This window comes from Maniola jurtina, chromosome 28 (genome assembly GCF_905333055.1).
Source record: "Maniola jurtina chromosome 28, ilManJurt1.1, whole genome shotgun sequence".
NCBI classification, from domain to species: Eukaryota; Metazoa; Arthropoda; class Insecta; order Lepidoptera; family Nymphalidae; genus Maniola; species Maniola jurtina.
In genome coordinates this window covers 1061612-1076669 of record NC_060056.1, presented here as the reverse complement: position 1 = coordinate 1076669, position 15058 = coordinate 1061612, and the positions used below count along the sequence as shown (strand labels likewise).

The following is a 15058-nucleotide window of genomic DNA, read 5'->3' as shown; positions in this document are numbered from 1 at the left end:
AGAAATCAAGATGAGCAACATTGCAAAACTTGCCTATAGCGAAATTTTACTATTTATCTGTGGCATCACTTAATACTATAATCTGTGACTTAATGGTTTTTTTAACTGGTTTTACAGCTCTGGATTCTAGCTCTTTTGAAAGCTCCCAGGAACATCCCCAGCTCAACGTTGTGATTATAAATTCTCCTTGCCCAAGCTTTTGATAGTTCCATTACACGTTGGTCCATTGCCTTTGCCCTTTTTTAGATTGGTCTTGTTCTTCACTGTAAATAATTTAAATCTGTAGCATATGTGTAGGAGAAAGTGGAAGGAAGAATTAAATAAAAATCTTTCATTAACTAGAACGGAAAAATGTTTAATTTTATTCAAACAAATATAAATAGATTAAATTTTATTTACAGGAATGTGACTACACAATAATATTATAATTATCAAGATTTGCAAAGCTACGCGCGAATATGACTAAGATAGCAAGAGTATGTTGTTCTTGTGTTGAAAATCTTGAATGTCAAGCAATAAGGTCTATATTTTATTTGTGTACATCTGGTCTTGCACCTTTCTGCATAAACGAATTTTGCCGATGCGATTTCATATGGAGGTAGTATTCTAGTGATAAGATTTTTCACTCATTGAGTATTGCACTAGTTTCACTTAAGTATGACGCCTCGTTGATACTAATTTGAGGATCAATTTGGCCATACGGGGCCTCCTTCACGTGTTTAGGCCGACTATTTCTGACCCTGTTCTTGGGTTTCTTGGGGTAAGGCTGGTTCGCGTGAGCGTGGTTGATGTGGAACTTCCTCTCTGACGGATACACGAAGGTTTTGGGGCACGCGTGACATTTGAACGGCCTTGACACTTGTGTATGGGTCTGTGAACAAAAGAAAAAACACATAAAGACACCCAAGCTTGCCAATACACTTGTATTTAAAATACGAACAATAAAGTCAAAGTATGTTATTCAGATGTCAGTCGTCTGAAACTCACTCACGTCACTCATTGAAGTCGTATTCCAACTTAGCCTAATGTTGTTAGTTTATAAGTTTAGTAGTAAGTACTAGTAGAAATTGTTATACCTAGATTTAAATATTTTAACTAGATTAAATAATTGTGTTACGTGTACTGTCGACGATACCTATAACAGGTGTGCGGAAAAACTTATCAAGTTTATGAATACACTTGCTTTGTAAACCTTGTAAAAGTTTCTTATTAAATAAATAAATAAATTTTAAAAAAAATTGAAAACTCGTTTTCATTCTCAAACTCAAACTCAATTCACAGACATACATGTTGAAATACTCGAATTGAAGTGACATACTCGAACTGAAGTCACACACGCACACGCTGTATTGCTATTCTCAAATTGAAGACACATACTCAAATTAAGGTCACATTCACACACACGTTACAGTACCATACTTAAATTAATGTAACACTGAAATTGAAGTCACCTACTCAAATTGAAGTCACACACTTAAAATGAAGCCACTCACTCACCCACAGATGCATGTTCTTATTAGACTTGCTAACACTGAAATTGAAGTCACCTGCTCAAATTGAAGTCACACACTTAAAATGAAGTCACTCACCCAGAGATGCCTGTTCTTATTAGACTTGCAGGTAAAGCTCCGCGCACACACGGGGCAGTCGAACGTGCGCTTGGGCTCATTGTGGATATCCATGTGCATGGTCAACTGACGCTTGTACGAGGGGTGGCTGAAAAGTTCTGAGCCTAGGGCATTAAAAGTCTAGATAAAAATCTAAATAAAATTTATTTTTCAATATAGTCCCCATGGACTTCAATGCACTTTTGACATCTTTTATAGAGGGCTTGTATCCCTGAAAAAAAATAAGCCGCGTCTTTAGCTTGAAAATGTTCATTTACGGCCGCCTTCATCTCTTCATCATCTCCAAATCTTCGTCCCCGAAGGTCCTTTTTCAAATTTTTAAATAGAAAATAGTCGCTAGGGGCCAGATCTGGACTATAGGGAGGGTGGTTCACTTCATCGAATCCAGTTTCTCGCAAGGCTTGCCTCGCAATGCGCGCTGTGTGAACCGGCGCATTGTCTTGCAGAAACAAAATTCCTTTGCTGATTTTGCCTCTTCTTTTTTCAACAATGGCTTCGCGAACTTTTTTCAAAAGCCCTGCATAATACTCTGCATTCATCGTAGTTTTTTTTTGGAGGTAATCTATGAGTAAAACTCCTTCGCAATCCCAAAAAATGGTGGCCATGAGTTTGGAAGCCGATTTTTCCACCTTGAACTTCTTCGGCGGCTTTTCCACCTTCTCTATCCATTGCATTGACTCTTGTTTCGACTCCGGGTCGTATTGTCGGATCCACGTTTCATCAACGGTGACAATACGAGTGCAAATTTCCTCCAAATTGTCCTTGCACAGGTCTATAAATTCTTCGGAAGTTTCAACTCGTCGCTGCTTGTCCAGTGGCGTGAGCATTTTAGGCACCCAACGCGCACTGACTTTATTCATATGCAAATGATTATGCATAATGTCTCCAACTCGTTCCTTACTGATGCTCAGCTCTTCTGCTATCTGCCACAATTTTACTCGCCGATCGTCCAGTACAATTTTTTTTACTTTTTCGATGTTTTCATCAGTGACTGCGGTGTTCGGCCGGCCCGAGCGGGGGTCGTCTTCCAGAGTCTCTCGGCCTTGTTGGAATAGGCGTGTCCATCGTTTAACCGTGGCTGACGACGGTCCAGATTCTCCGTATACACTAGACATTTCTTCAAAAATTTCTTTTGCTGTTTTCCCCTTTTTTACGAGGAATTTTATGACGGCGCGATGTTCCAATTTCGTTAACTGCAGCGATGAATCAGACATGTTGATGTTCACGGTTCAATTACTCAAAGCTTAATGAAGCTAATGACATGAAACTTTTCTTATATAGTGGGTAGATGTCGCTCAACTAGTGACCCGCCGGATGAGTAATTAGCACGAATGCAAGTGCCTTAGGCTCAGAACTTTTCAGCCACCCCTCGTAGTAAAACCTCTTGTCGCATATGGTACATTGTATGTCCTTCTTGCCTGCATGGATTAGCATATGACTTTTTAGTGCACTCGAATTCTGTGAAAGAAGACATTAAATCAGATTAACAGGACTCTCTCCGTCACTTACTCCATACAATCGTAGTTCCAATTTCATTTGAATACTAAGCAACCAAAGTCCATGAAATTTTGCAGACATATTCTAGAAACTAATATCTGTACTTTGGTGTTTTAGATTTTTCTAAAAATATGTAGTTTTAAAATTACAGGGGCTCAAAGATTTGTATGTGATTTTTTAAGACCGCGTAACTTTGAAACCGAATATTTTAATGGAAATCTGGAAAACCACAGGCATAGATATTAGTTACCAGAACGTTTCTACATAATTCCATTGAGTATGATTGGTTAGTATTCCAATGAGAGACGAACTACGTTAGCATGGAGCGAGTGAGGGAGAGACCCCTCTTAAGGTTCAATATTTAACTGTCCAATAATAATAATCGATTTATAAGGATAGGTAAATACCGTGCCTCAAAAGGAAAAACAGAATCCTTATAGGATCACTTTGTTGTCTGTCTGTCTGTCAGTCTGTCGTGTCTGTCAAGAAAACCTATAGGGTACTATAGGGACACCCACGCTGTAGTCACTAAGTCGTAGTAAGACACCCATGTCGTAGTAAGACACCCATGTCGTTGTAGTCACTGAGTAGTAGTAGTAAGAAACCCATGTCGTAGCTCATCACTCAAGTAACAGCAGCATTTGCTCATTTTGAGGGCCACCCTGACAGTAGTAAACGCTGTGGTCTTATTAGTGGGAGGTCCCAGGTTCGATTCCCGGCAATTTCTAAGCTTCTGGTGTAGTTTGGTGAGAAAAATTAGTAGTTTTCGTTCTTGAAGTCTTCGACGAACGAACAAACCTTCACAACTCCCCAAATCTGATTATGGCCGGAGGGCCGATCGTAGATGGGACTTATTGGAAACTAAAAAAAAAAAGGTTTGATGGGAGGCTTGGGCCGTGGCTAGTTACCACCCTACCAACAAGCCGTGCCACCAAGCGATTTAGCGTTCCGGTACGATGCCGTGTAGAAACCAAAGGAGTATGGGTTTAATGAAAACTGCCATACTCCTTTCAGGTTAGTCCACTTCCATCTTAGACTGCATCATCACTTACCACCAGGTGAGATTGTAGTCAAGTCCTCCCTCAAGTAACAGCAGAATTTGTCCATTCTCATGTATTTTAGTCTCACCTGGAACACCCGTCCGCACTGCTCACACAGGCACCGTCTCTCGTGCGGGTTAGCGAACTGAGTACGCGTCAAATCGCGATGTTGACTCTCAAAGTGGATGCTGTAATGCTTGAAACCTTTTAACTTCACGCCGCACTGGAACCAAGGTGTTCAAGAATTAGCTGTTTATGTTATTAGTGCGCAAAGCAGAACATTACAGTCGATATGCAATTTATAAATTTAATTAATTAGCTCAACAATTGCTCTCAGATTTTTTTTCAATAAAACCCTTATAGTTGCGTCGATTCTCTTGTTTCTCTAAATATTGCTAAAAAGGACCAGAACATAAATTTTAAATTAAAAGACTCATAAATTTTAGTGTACCCTACAAACAATCGCTCGTTCCCACTAGTTCAACTGATTAGTTCAACCGTTGAACTAGTGGGAATTTTTATTCCCACTAGTTAAACTCTTAAGAGGATTTAGACGCAGTTGAACTACTGGGAATAAATAGTTCAACTAAGGTACTATTAGTGTTGGTGAATTCACAGAAGCTGATTAAATTAAATCAAAATTTAAATTTATTTATTCAGTTTAAAAGAACTTAATTTGGTGTCAGGCCATCCAACATTAAAGCTGGCTTTATTACTCCTGTATTTAATAAATAAATACTGAAAACAACGATTTCTAAAATAGCTGTGAACAAATTTTTTTGGGGTTTTCTTTCACGGTTTATTGGGAATTGCAATGTTCTAGCTCAAAAAAGAAATATTTCATACACTCAAAATATTATGATGTTTATAATTAAATCAATTACGAAGTAATTGTTCGTTTATTAATACATCATATCACCCTATTTAAGCACAAACACCCACAGTGAACTTGTATACAAATACGTAATTTTATTTATTGTTTTAGGGAGTTAAATTAATATTATAAAATCAGTGCAGCATGCTGATTTTTACCTGCCAAATTTTATACAAAATTAAACTGACGCCATACTTAGAAACTCATGTGAAGAAGCTGCTGAAGGCAAAGAACCAGCTTCAACAGTTTACAAAAGACTAGTTGAACTAGTGGGAAAAAAAATTCCCACTAGTTCAACGGTTGAACTAATCAGTTGAACTAGTGGGAACGAGCCCAAAAAAAGAGTATTTGTGCGATAATGTAATATTACCGCACATATGGGATGACGTAAAATAAAGATGTAAGCGCATTAGTGCGATAAAGTAAAATTACCGCTCATGTACGGTTATATAATATTACCGAACTTGTGCGGTTGTGTGTGATATTATCACACGGTTTTGAAGACGGCTCCCGGCAAGGCAATAGTAATGTGTTGTTTATGTGTAAAGGGTCGAACCTGTTCGCAAGTGACGGTCTGCGCGGTCCGTCGTCTCGGAAGACCTTTAAATCGACGCCGTGGCGGGGCGTTGGGCTGGAGGTTGCTACAACAGAATAGAATAGAAAATTTCTAATAAATAGCCCTACAACCTGCTTCCATCTTAGACTGCATCATCACTTACCACCAGGTGAGATTGCAGTCAAGGGCTAATTTGTATCTGAATTTAAAAAAAAGTGCCCAAGACCGAAGCCTGGACCCCCGAATAGGAGGCCAACATATTCAAATTCAAAATATTTTTATTTGATTAGACTTTTTGCAAGTTCTTTTGAATCGTCAAAAGCATCTACCACTAGTTCGGAATGCCTTTCCTACCGAGAAGAACCAGCAAGAAACTCGGCCACCACTATACTATCATCGCTATAGAATGACATACTCTTCAGTATTGTGTGTCGGCGAGACCGCCAAGTGTTGCTCGTACGCCGCTTCCGAAGCGAAGCGTATGTTGCACTCCACGCACAGCGGGCCGGTCATTTGACTTGCCTGGAAATAAATATCAGTTTTCAAAACCGTAATGGAGACACCTATAGGGTAATTTTTTTACCACTAATTCACGGTTTTCGTTTTGAGGTACGAAAGCCTAAACAAGGGTGGCATCACCTACCCGATAGGTTTTCTTGACAGACACGACGGACGGACACACAGACAGACAACAAAGTGATCCGTTCCGTTTAAGGGTTCCGTTTTTCCTTTTGAAGTACGGAACCCTAAAAAAGGGAGGCATCACCGTGGCAGCAATGAGATGTAGCTGACCTGCGTATTGTCCACTTGGTGCTTCCTTTGCAAATGCAGCGTGAGTCCCATTTTGCCGCTGAAGGAGAACCCGCACACCGGGCACACGCAGTCCGACGGGTGCTTTTTACGCACGTGCGACATAAGTGAGTTTAGATTTCTGAAAATTCATCGTCATCATCGCTTACAATCCATCGCCAGTCTACTACTGAGCACTGATCTCCCCTCAGAATGAGAAGTTCCATTTTACCGCTGAATGGGGTATAAGTAATGTGGAATGGAACCTGTATTACTACCTACTCATAACCACATGCTCCAGGGACGTCATCGTGTTATTATGTGTGTTAATTGTTATGGGCTCTTCTTAGACTTGGGCGCGTTTGGAACCCTCGTAGCTTTAGTTTAAAGTTTACGTTATTAACACCATAACATTGTTATCTTAAAAATCCAACAACTGACAATCAAAAAGTGTACAAAGTCAAATAATTTTAAATAAATTATTATTTATTATTTTCTGTGATTATACAATTGTATTACCGCACAGTTGGTCTCCTATAGAGACCATGAAGTAATATTGTATTATTGCACAAGTGCGGTGATTTAATTAGCGTAGAATGGAATCTGTCGTGGTATTATATTTGTACTAGAAGATGCCCGCGGCTTCGCCCGCGTAGATTTAGGTTTTTAAATCCCGTAGGAACTCTTTGATTTCCGGGATAAAAAGTAGCCTATGTCCTTCCCCGGGATGTATCCCAAGTCTGTACCAAATTTCATTAAAATCGGTTCAGCGGTTGGGCCGTGAAAACGTAGCAGACAGACAGACAGACAGATAGACAGACAGACACACTTTCGCATTTATAATATTAAAGTATGGAATTATGGATTACTAGCTTATACCCGCGACTTCGTTCGCGTGGATGTAGGTTTTTAAAATTCCTGTGGGAACTATTTGATTTTCCGGGATAAAAAGTAGCCTATGTGCTAATCCAGGGTATAATCTATCTCCATTCTAAATTTCAGCCCAATCCGTCCAGTAATTTTTGCGTGAAGGAGTAACAAACATACACACACACACACACGCACGCACGCACGCACGCACGCACGCACGCACGCACGCACGCACGCACGCACGCACGCACGCACACACACACACACACACACACACACACACAAACTTTCTCCTTTATAATATTAGTGTGATGATACTCACGTGAATTCATGGTCGTCGCAGTGTGGACACTTTGTCTTGGTGCCTTTGTGTGCGCGTCCGTGGGACTTTGCCGTATTCCTGAAACAAGTAACAAACAGGAGGATTTTTACCCGACTGCGGCATAGCCAAAAGGAAGCGTTATGATTTTAACAGTCAATGTATATATTATGTATGTTTGTATCCAGGTTCTGTGTGTTCCACCGTATCGCCTAAACTAATGGGCCGATTTTGATGAATGAGTGGAGGTCTCCAAAAATTGTTTTTGCTATTGTTTCGAGTGGGATGTCAAATGAAAAAGGAAAAAATTTGAGCTCATGAATATAAAAAATGTACAACATTAAAATATACCAAGCGACAGAAAAACAATTTTACTCTGATATTACAGCGTTTATTAAGACGATCGCAGTCGGGTTTTAGTTTTTAATTTTATCTTGTTACTAGCGACCCGCCCCGGCTTCGCACGGGTGGACATTTATTTTTTCTATTTTCCGGGATAAAATATAGCCTATACGGATTCGGAAGAATCCCTCTAAGTAATGGTACAAGTGTAAATTAAAAATTTATAACACCCCCGACAAAGTATCTGAGTTTTCCAAAACATCATTTTCAAATAAATAATTATGTATCAAGGCAACGTCCATCTTGACAGCTTGACATATTTTGTCAATTGACATAATATTATGAACCTAACGGTTATGTAACCTTCTTTTCTACAAGAAAACTAGAAAAGAGCTGATAACTCTTAAACGGCTGCACCAATTTTTTTGGATTATAGCTAAGAACACTCTCGATCAAGCCACCTTTCAAACAAAAAAAAGTAAATTAAAATCGGTTCATTCGTTTAGGCGCTACGATGCCACAGACAGATACACAGATACACAGATACACAGATACACACGTCAAACTTATAACACCCCTCTTTTTGGGTCGGGGGTTAAAAAGAAATTTTGAAATCGGTCCAGTAGTTTTTGAGCCTATTCAATACAAACATACAAAAATACAAAGGTTTCCTCTTTATAATATTAGTATAGATTTCTGTATTAATTTTGTGGTGTACAATAAAAGTATATTCCTTCATTCATTCATTGGTAAACCAGGATGAATATGATAGATTTACCTATGTCTAGTGTAGAAGGGGCACACAGTACAGGTGTATCTCACTACATGCGCCATGTTAAGATGATGCAACAGCTTCTGGCGGCTCACAGCGTGGATGCCGCAAACCGCGCACTCGAATTGTCCGTATTTCTACAAAAATAAAAGATTAGCTATATAAATAACTTTTAAATACATATCAAACCCCACCCATTGCACTATTGTCGTACCCAGTCCTAGCACAAGCTTTACGCTTAGTTAGGGGAATGTTAGTCATGATTAAAATGGCTAATATTCTTTAAAAAAAAATACATATCAAAAATTGCGGAACAGGCAGTATTCGTCTTCTGGGTTCGCGCCCGACGCTCTGAACGCTAGGCTATGGTTCGCTTGCTGCCTGTGCCGAAATTTGAGTTATGCATGTTTTTAGGGTTCCATACCTCAAAAGGAAAAAACGAAACCCTACGAATAAAATTGACCTAACAGATGTTACATTACAAAATGGGCGTCCCCGATTTTAATTTTTAACCCCCGACCCAAAAAGAGGGGTGTTATAAGCTTGACATGTGTATCTGTGTGTCTGTGTATCTGTCTGTGGCATCGTAGCTCCTAAAGTAATGAACCGATTTTAATTTAGTTTTTTTTTTTGTTTGAAAGATGGCTTGATTGAGAGTGTTCTTAGTTATAATCCAAGAAAATCGGTTCAGCCGTTTGAAACTTATCAGCTCTTTTCTAGTTACGTAACCTTCACTTGTCGGGGGTGTTATAAATTTTTAATTTACTATTACTATTGTATCGAGTGGGATGTCAAACAAAAGAGGAGAAAATTCTGAGTTTATAAATATACTACACTACAACAGTAAAATATACCAAGCGACAGAAAAACAATTTTACTATAATACTTCAGCATTTATTAAGACGATCACAGTTGGGTTTTAGTTTTCAACTTGATCTGGTTAGCGTGAATATTTTCATAACCGAGCGGAGGGTGACGATATTAAAATTGATATTCCAGGATAAAAAGTTCTCCAAGTCTTTAACTATATCCATACAAAAAGTCAGGTTGATGCATTGCTCCGTTGTGGAGTGATGAACAACACAACCAACAAACACAATTTTGCATTTATAGTTATAGTAGGGATGAATAGATACTTGTGGTCTGTCACTTTTTTTATTTTTTATTCATTATTTATTTGCATTCATGTCTTACATCATAAAAAAAATCACACTAATATTATAAAGGTGAAAGTATGTATGTGTGTATGTGTGTGTGTGTTTGTTACTCCTTCACGCAAAAACTACTGGACGGATTTGGCTGAAATTTGGAATGGAGATAGATAATATTCTGGATTAGCACATAGGCTACTTTTTATCCCGGAAAATCAAAGCGTTCCCACGGGATTTCGAAAAACCTAAAGCCACGCGGGCGAAGTCGCGGGCATCGGCTAGTATTATAATATTACAACATGAAGCCCCCCCGTCAGAGCGCTGCAAAGTATAACATTGAAACTTACAGTACCTAACGGTACGCTAACTTACTTATTATAACTTTCTGTGGTCTTCGGGTTGGTTGGCGTGCTGTGGTTCCGGCATGCTTCTAACGGTTGTAACGTGTACCTTAGCGGTCCCGTTACATCCTTTATTTAGATCGCATATTTTTATTGACATAGCCTGGGATCTGTTAGTAGACCTTTTATACGTCATATGTCAGTGTCCCAAACTTCACCATGACGTTTCTAAGGCGTGACGTTTGGGAATGTAATTCAACGATCTGTCAAACCTTCTTTCATATTGGAAAAAAAAAAACTAGTAAACATTTTTGACAGCTCGTTTACCGAATGAAGTTGGCATCTTTCGGTGGCCATTTTGAAGGTTCACTTTTTCTTCCTACATAGACACGCAAACATTTGCTCGTCAATTATTAATTTTTAAAAAATGTGAAAGTTAAACTAAATAAGTATAATACATATTTATGGGCCAGAGGGCTATAGAGTGGTAGGACACGGCGCTTTTAGCGGTAAGTGTTCATTTTTCTACCCAATCTCGCCATTAGAACATTGAATTTTCCAACAAGAAAATGAATGAAAATCTTAACCTAACATTTTCCTTGTTACAGCCGTTGATCCTAGATCGTTGATCCTAGATTTTCGTCTCTAGATCGTTGATCCTAGATTTTCGTCTCTAGATCGTTGATCCTAGATCGTTGATCCTAGATTGTTATCATTTAACGCCTCATTTGAGCATTTATCATGAGGATTTTCCCGTAAATTTCATTTTGGATCGTACATGTTACGTTTTATATCGGATTCCATCCCGGAATTGGTGTGATGGAATGCAGTTTTCGGCCTGTGGAATTAGTTAGATATTCGACATGTGCCTAGCTTATTCTCTATTTTAACAAATTTTGTGATAATTTGGACTTTATTTTTTTATAACCTAGTGTGTGGCCATGTGGCCCAGGTACTATAAGTTTGTTTATTTTTGATCATTGTATCCTATAAATATATAAAGATTAAGATAAGACGAGTTACAATTGGCAGCCCCGAACAGGGACTGATTTTTATTTGGGAACCTAGTTGTGTTGATTCTCATAGTATTAGTGAATAAATATTTTAATTGTTCTCGTTCTTGTCTTAATTTGTATTTTTTGTAATATTTTAAGGTGTATTGTATTCTTGTAACTTATTTTTTTTTTATTGTATGCCTAGATACTAAGATGTTTGTTCTAGCATAGCTAATTTAAGTGTGCTCGCCTAGTTAATAAGCGTAGTTTATTTTGAGGTTTTTATATTACTATTATTTATGTGTTACTAGTGAAAATGCTACCTTTTACCTAAAAAGGCCATTTCTTTGTAAGAAACGGAGCCAAAAACTTGATAGGTGTCGCTGTGGCCAGTTTTCTCTTGAAAATGATAGGTGCACGACGATTGAAAATCTATTTTATTTAATTTTATCTATTTTTTTTTAGGCTTTTTCCAAATTTTGTTAGAAGAATCTTCTAGAGAATAGACAGCGTTTGTAGTCCCAGGTCGTGGTCTATTTGTATTCGTTAGGATGTTATTTGGTATGACAAATGCACCGTCGAATTACACAGACTTTCTGATCGTTTGTTTGGACCAGATTTTGATAACGAAGTCCTGTTACCTAGATGTTATTATTATTTTACTTTCAAAAGATTTTAAATTCATTCAGCATTTTGGATAAATAAATATCAAAGATTAAAAGATTCTAGACTTGCAAATAACTTAAATAAATCTGAATTTTGCTAAAGAATATAATATTCCAAAAAATATTTCATAATATACTCCTCAGAATAACCCAGTTGAACGTTTTAACAAAACTATTGAGACTTGCTTAGCATGCTATGTTGAAAGTGACCATAGAACGTGGTCTAAATATTTACCCCATGTTCAGGCAGCTATTAATGGCACTATTAATTTAGTTACAGGATACACACCTAATTTTCTTATGTTTGGTAGGGAAGTTTTCCTTGATGGATCCTTACATAAATTTTATTCTATCTCTGACCCTTCAGAGTTAACTATTGGTAGTCGTTCAGATTATTCGGACGCACTTCTTACTTTGAGTAATATTTTTGATAAAACTGTTAGTAATCTGGCCAAGTCATATAGACGAAATGCCAAATACTACAATGAAGGAAGAAAAAGCATTTCTTATTGTGTTGGAGACACAGTTTGGAGGCGCAACTTTGTGCAATCCAATGCTGCTTCTTTCTTTTCCGCAAAATTAGCCCCTAAATTTGTTAAATGTAAAATAATAAAGAAAATTTCAGATAATGTATATTTATTAAAAGATTTGGAAAAAAATAGTACAGGTAGATACCATATAAAAGATATTCTTAAAATTTGACAAAATTAAAACTTAAAATTAATTTTAACAGGAAAAGAATCTAGCAGAAGCTAACACAATAAGGACTCATTATTATTTTGTGTAGGATTTTTTTTGGCTCCTTTGTCAGTCCTACCGATTTGTAGGTTGCGGCTATGCAGTTGCTCCGCATTACCTCTCCTTTTTGTATATATTGTATATTTTTGATTTTATAGTTCTGTTTATAAGAGATCTTTTGGTAGCGGTTATGCAGTTGCTTCGTTTTACCAGGCTCTTGAAGAACTCATTTTTGGTTGCGGTTTTGCCTTTGTTTGCACCGTATTACCTAATTTTGTTGTAAATATGTATAGTTTTCTTTTAAGGGATTACGGTTTAGCACATGCCCCGTATTATCCTCCTGCTTGTTCTGCTATAGTCAGTCAGGTAGTTTTGTAAATATGTACAGATCTTTTGTGGGATCATGGTTGGCACATGCTCCATGTTATCCTCCTGCTTGTGTCTGTTTTATCGGCAAGTAGATGTATATATTTTTTTCTATGTGGGTCTTTAGTACTCATCCTTGGCCTTGTCTCACACATGTGGACATGTTCGCTAGGTCCTTGCTTTAGGCAGGACGATGTTTTAGGTGTTGCTCTTTTGTAGCGCATCTTTATTTTGGATGGTTCGACAATGCGCGGCGAGGGTGCCTGAGTGCTTTGTTCGGTTGCATACCATTCCGAAAACCCCTTAGCTAGGTTAGTTCGTCAATACGCGGCGAGGGTGCCTCAGTGGATTGATCAGTTGCATACTAACTCTAGACTCTTTTTATTTTGGCTTATGTTGTGTTAGGTTGGTTTGCCATTTCACGGCGTTGATGCTTAGTGTCTTGGTCAGTAGTATACCAATCCTAATCACACACTCTTTAGAAAGTTTTCTTCCCTTCTTCGCTAGTTTGGTTTGCCATTTCACAGCGTTGATGCTAGTGTCTTGGACAGTAGTATACCAATACTATGCAATTCTAGTTTAGGAATTTTGTTTTAATGGATTGCTTCTCAATCTGTATTTATTAATGATTATTTGGTTGTTTTGGCTTACATAAATTTAGATATTTAACTTTCCTTTTGTTTGGTAGTTCCCTTTGTTTTGTCTTATAGAATTGTTTAGGGTAAAGAAAAAAAAAAGGTTTTTTTTCTTTTCTCTAGAAAGGGGAAATTGTAACGTGTACCTTAGCGGTCCCGTTACATCCTTTATTTAGATCGCATATTTTTATTGACATAGCCTGGGATCTGTTAGTAGACCTTTTATACGTCATATGTCAGTGTCCCAAACTTCACCATGACGTTTCTAAGGCGTGACGTTTGGGAATGTAATTCAACGATCTGTCAAACCTTCTTTCATATTGGAAAAAAAAAAACTAGTAAACATTTTTGACAGCTCGTTTACCGAATGAAGTTGGCATCTTTCGGTGGCCATTTTGAAGGTTCACTTTTTCTTCCTACATAGACACGCAAACATTTGCTCGTCAATTATTAATTTTTAAAAAATGTGAAAGTTAAACTAAATAAGTATAATACATATTTATGGGCCAGAGGGCTATAGAGTGGTAGGACACGGCGCTTTTAGCGGTAAGTGTTCATTTTTCTACCCAATCTCGCCATTAGAACATTGAATTTTCCAACAAGAAAATGAATGAAAATCTTAACCTAACATTTTCCTTGTTACAGCCGTTGATCCTAGATCGTTGATCCTAGATTTTCGTCTCTAGATCGTTGATCCTAGATTTTCGTCTCTAGATCGTTGATCCTAGATCGTTGATCCTAGATTGTTATCATTTAACGCCTCATTTGAGCATTTATCATGAGGATTTTCCCGTAAATTTCATTTTGGATCGTACATGTTACGTTTTATATCGGATTCCATCCCGGAATTGGTGTGATGGAATGCAGTTTTCGGCCTGTGGAATTAGTTAGATATTCGACATGTGCCTAGCTTATTCTCTATTTTAACAAATTTTGTGATAATTTGGACTTTATTTTTTTATAACCTAGTGTGTGGCCATGTGGCCCAGGTACTATAAGTTTGTTTATTTTTGATCATTGTATCTATATATATGACATATAAAATTAAGACAAGAACAAAGGGGCGATACCTATTATAAATTGTCATATTTTTTTTCCTCTTTAATAAATAAAATTTGTATAAAACTTTAGAAATTTAATAAATTAATTTTTAATAATAAATTTTAAATTCTTCGATTTTTATTCACCAATATTTATTTCTTGAGGACATTTGGCGTCCCGGAATAGAGAGCACGGCTAGGTGGACCGAATCTCTGACTTGCGATTAAAAGTCCAGGCCTCGGCAAGTCTATCTGTGGAGATTTCTATCCAGCTGGCTGGCGCCCGAAGGTTTTCCCTATATCCATTTTATATATATATATTTTGTCAGCTGGAAGTAAAAGTAAGGAATTAATTCTATTGTTTTGTTTTTTTTTTAAATAAATTTTATTTTAAATTTTTCACCTATTGGGTGGTGAAAAATTTTCTTTGTTACACGGTG

The 15058-nt window shown here is 37.5% G+C and overlaps 1 protein-coding gene across 2 annotated transcripts in view; it reads right to left on the bottom strand.

Annotated features, from left to right (window-relative positions):
- The window catches only part of LOC123879640 (zinc finger protein 425-like), a 60682-nt gene that overhangs the window by 40442 nt on the left and 5182 nt on the right, over positions 1-15058 (bottom strand). Inside the window, exons 9-17 of one of the 2 annotated variants that reach the window (XM_045927446.1) lie at positions 8694-8824; positions 7577-7654; positions 6388-6526; positions 6011-6117; positions 5596-5680; positions 4254-4388; positions 3003-3086; positions 1590-1706; positions 335-871 (exon numbers count right to left, since the gene is read on the bottom strand). In XM_045927446.1, coding sequence (XP_045783402.1) covers positions 623-871; positions 1590-1706; positions 3003-3086; positions 4254-4388; positions 5596-5680; positions 6011-6117; positions 6388-6526; positions 7577-7654; positions 8694-8824 — 1125 coding nt within the window. In that variant the 3' untranslated portion in view covers positions 335-622. Of the gene's footprint in view, positions 1-334; positions 872-1589; positions 1707-3002; positions 3087-4253; positions 4389-5595; positions 5681-6010; positions 6118-6387; positions 6527-7576; positions 7655-8693; positions 8825-15058 lie in introns of those variants that run through there. The other variant, XM_045927447.1, reaches the window with a different exon arrangement.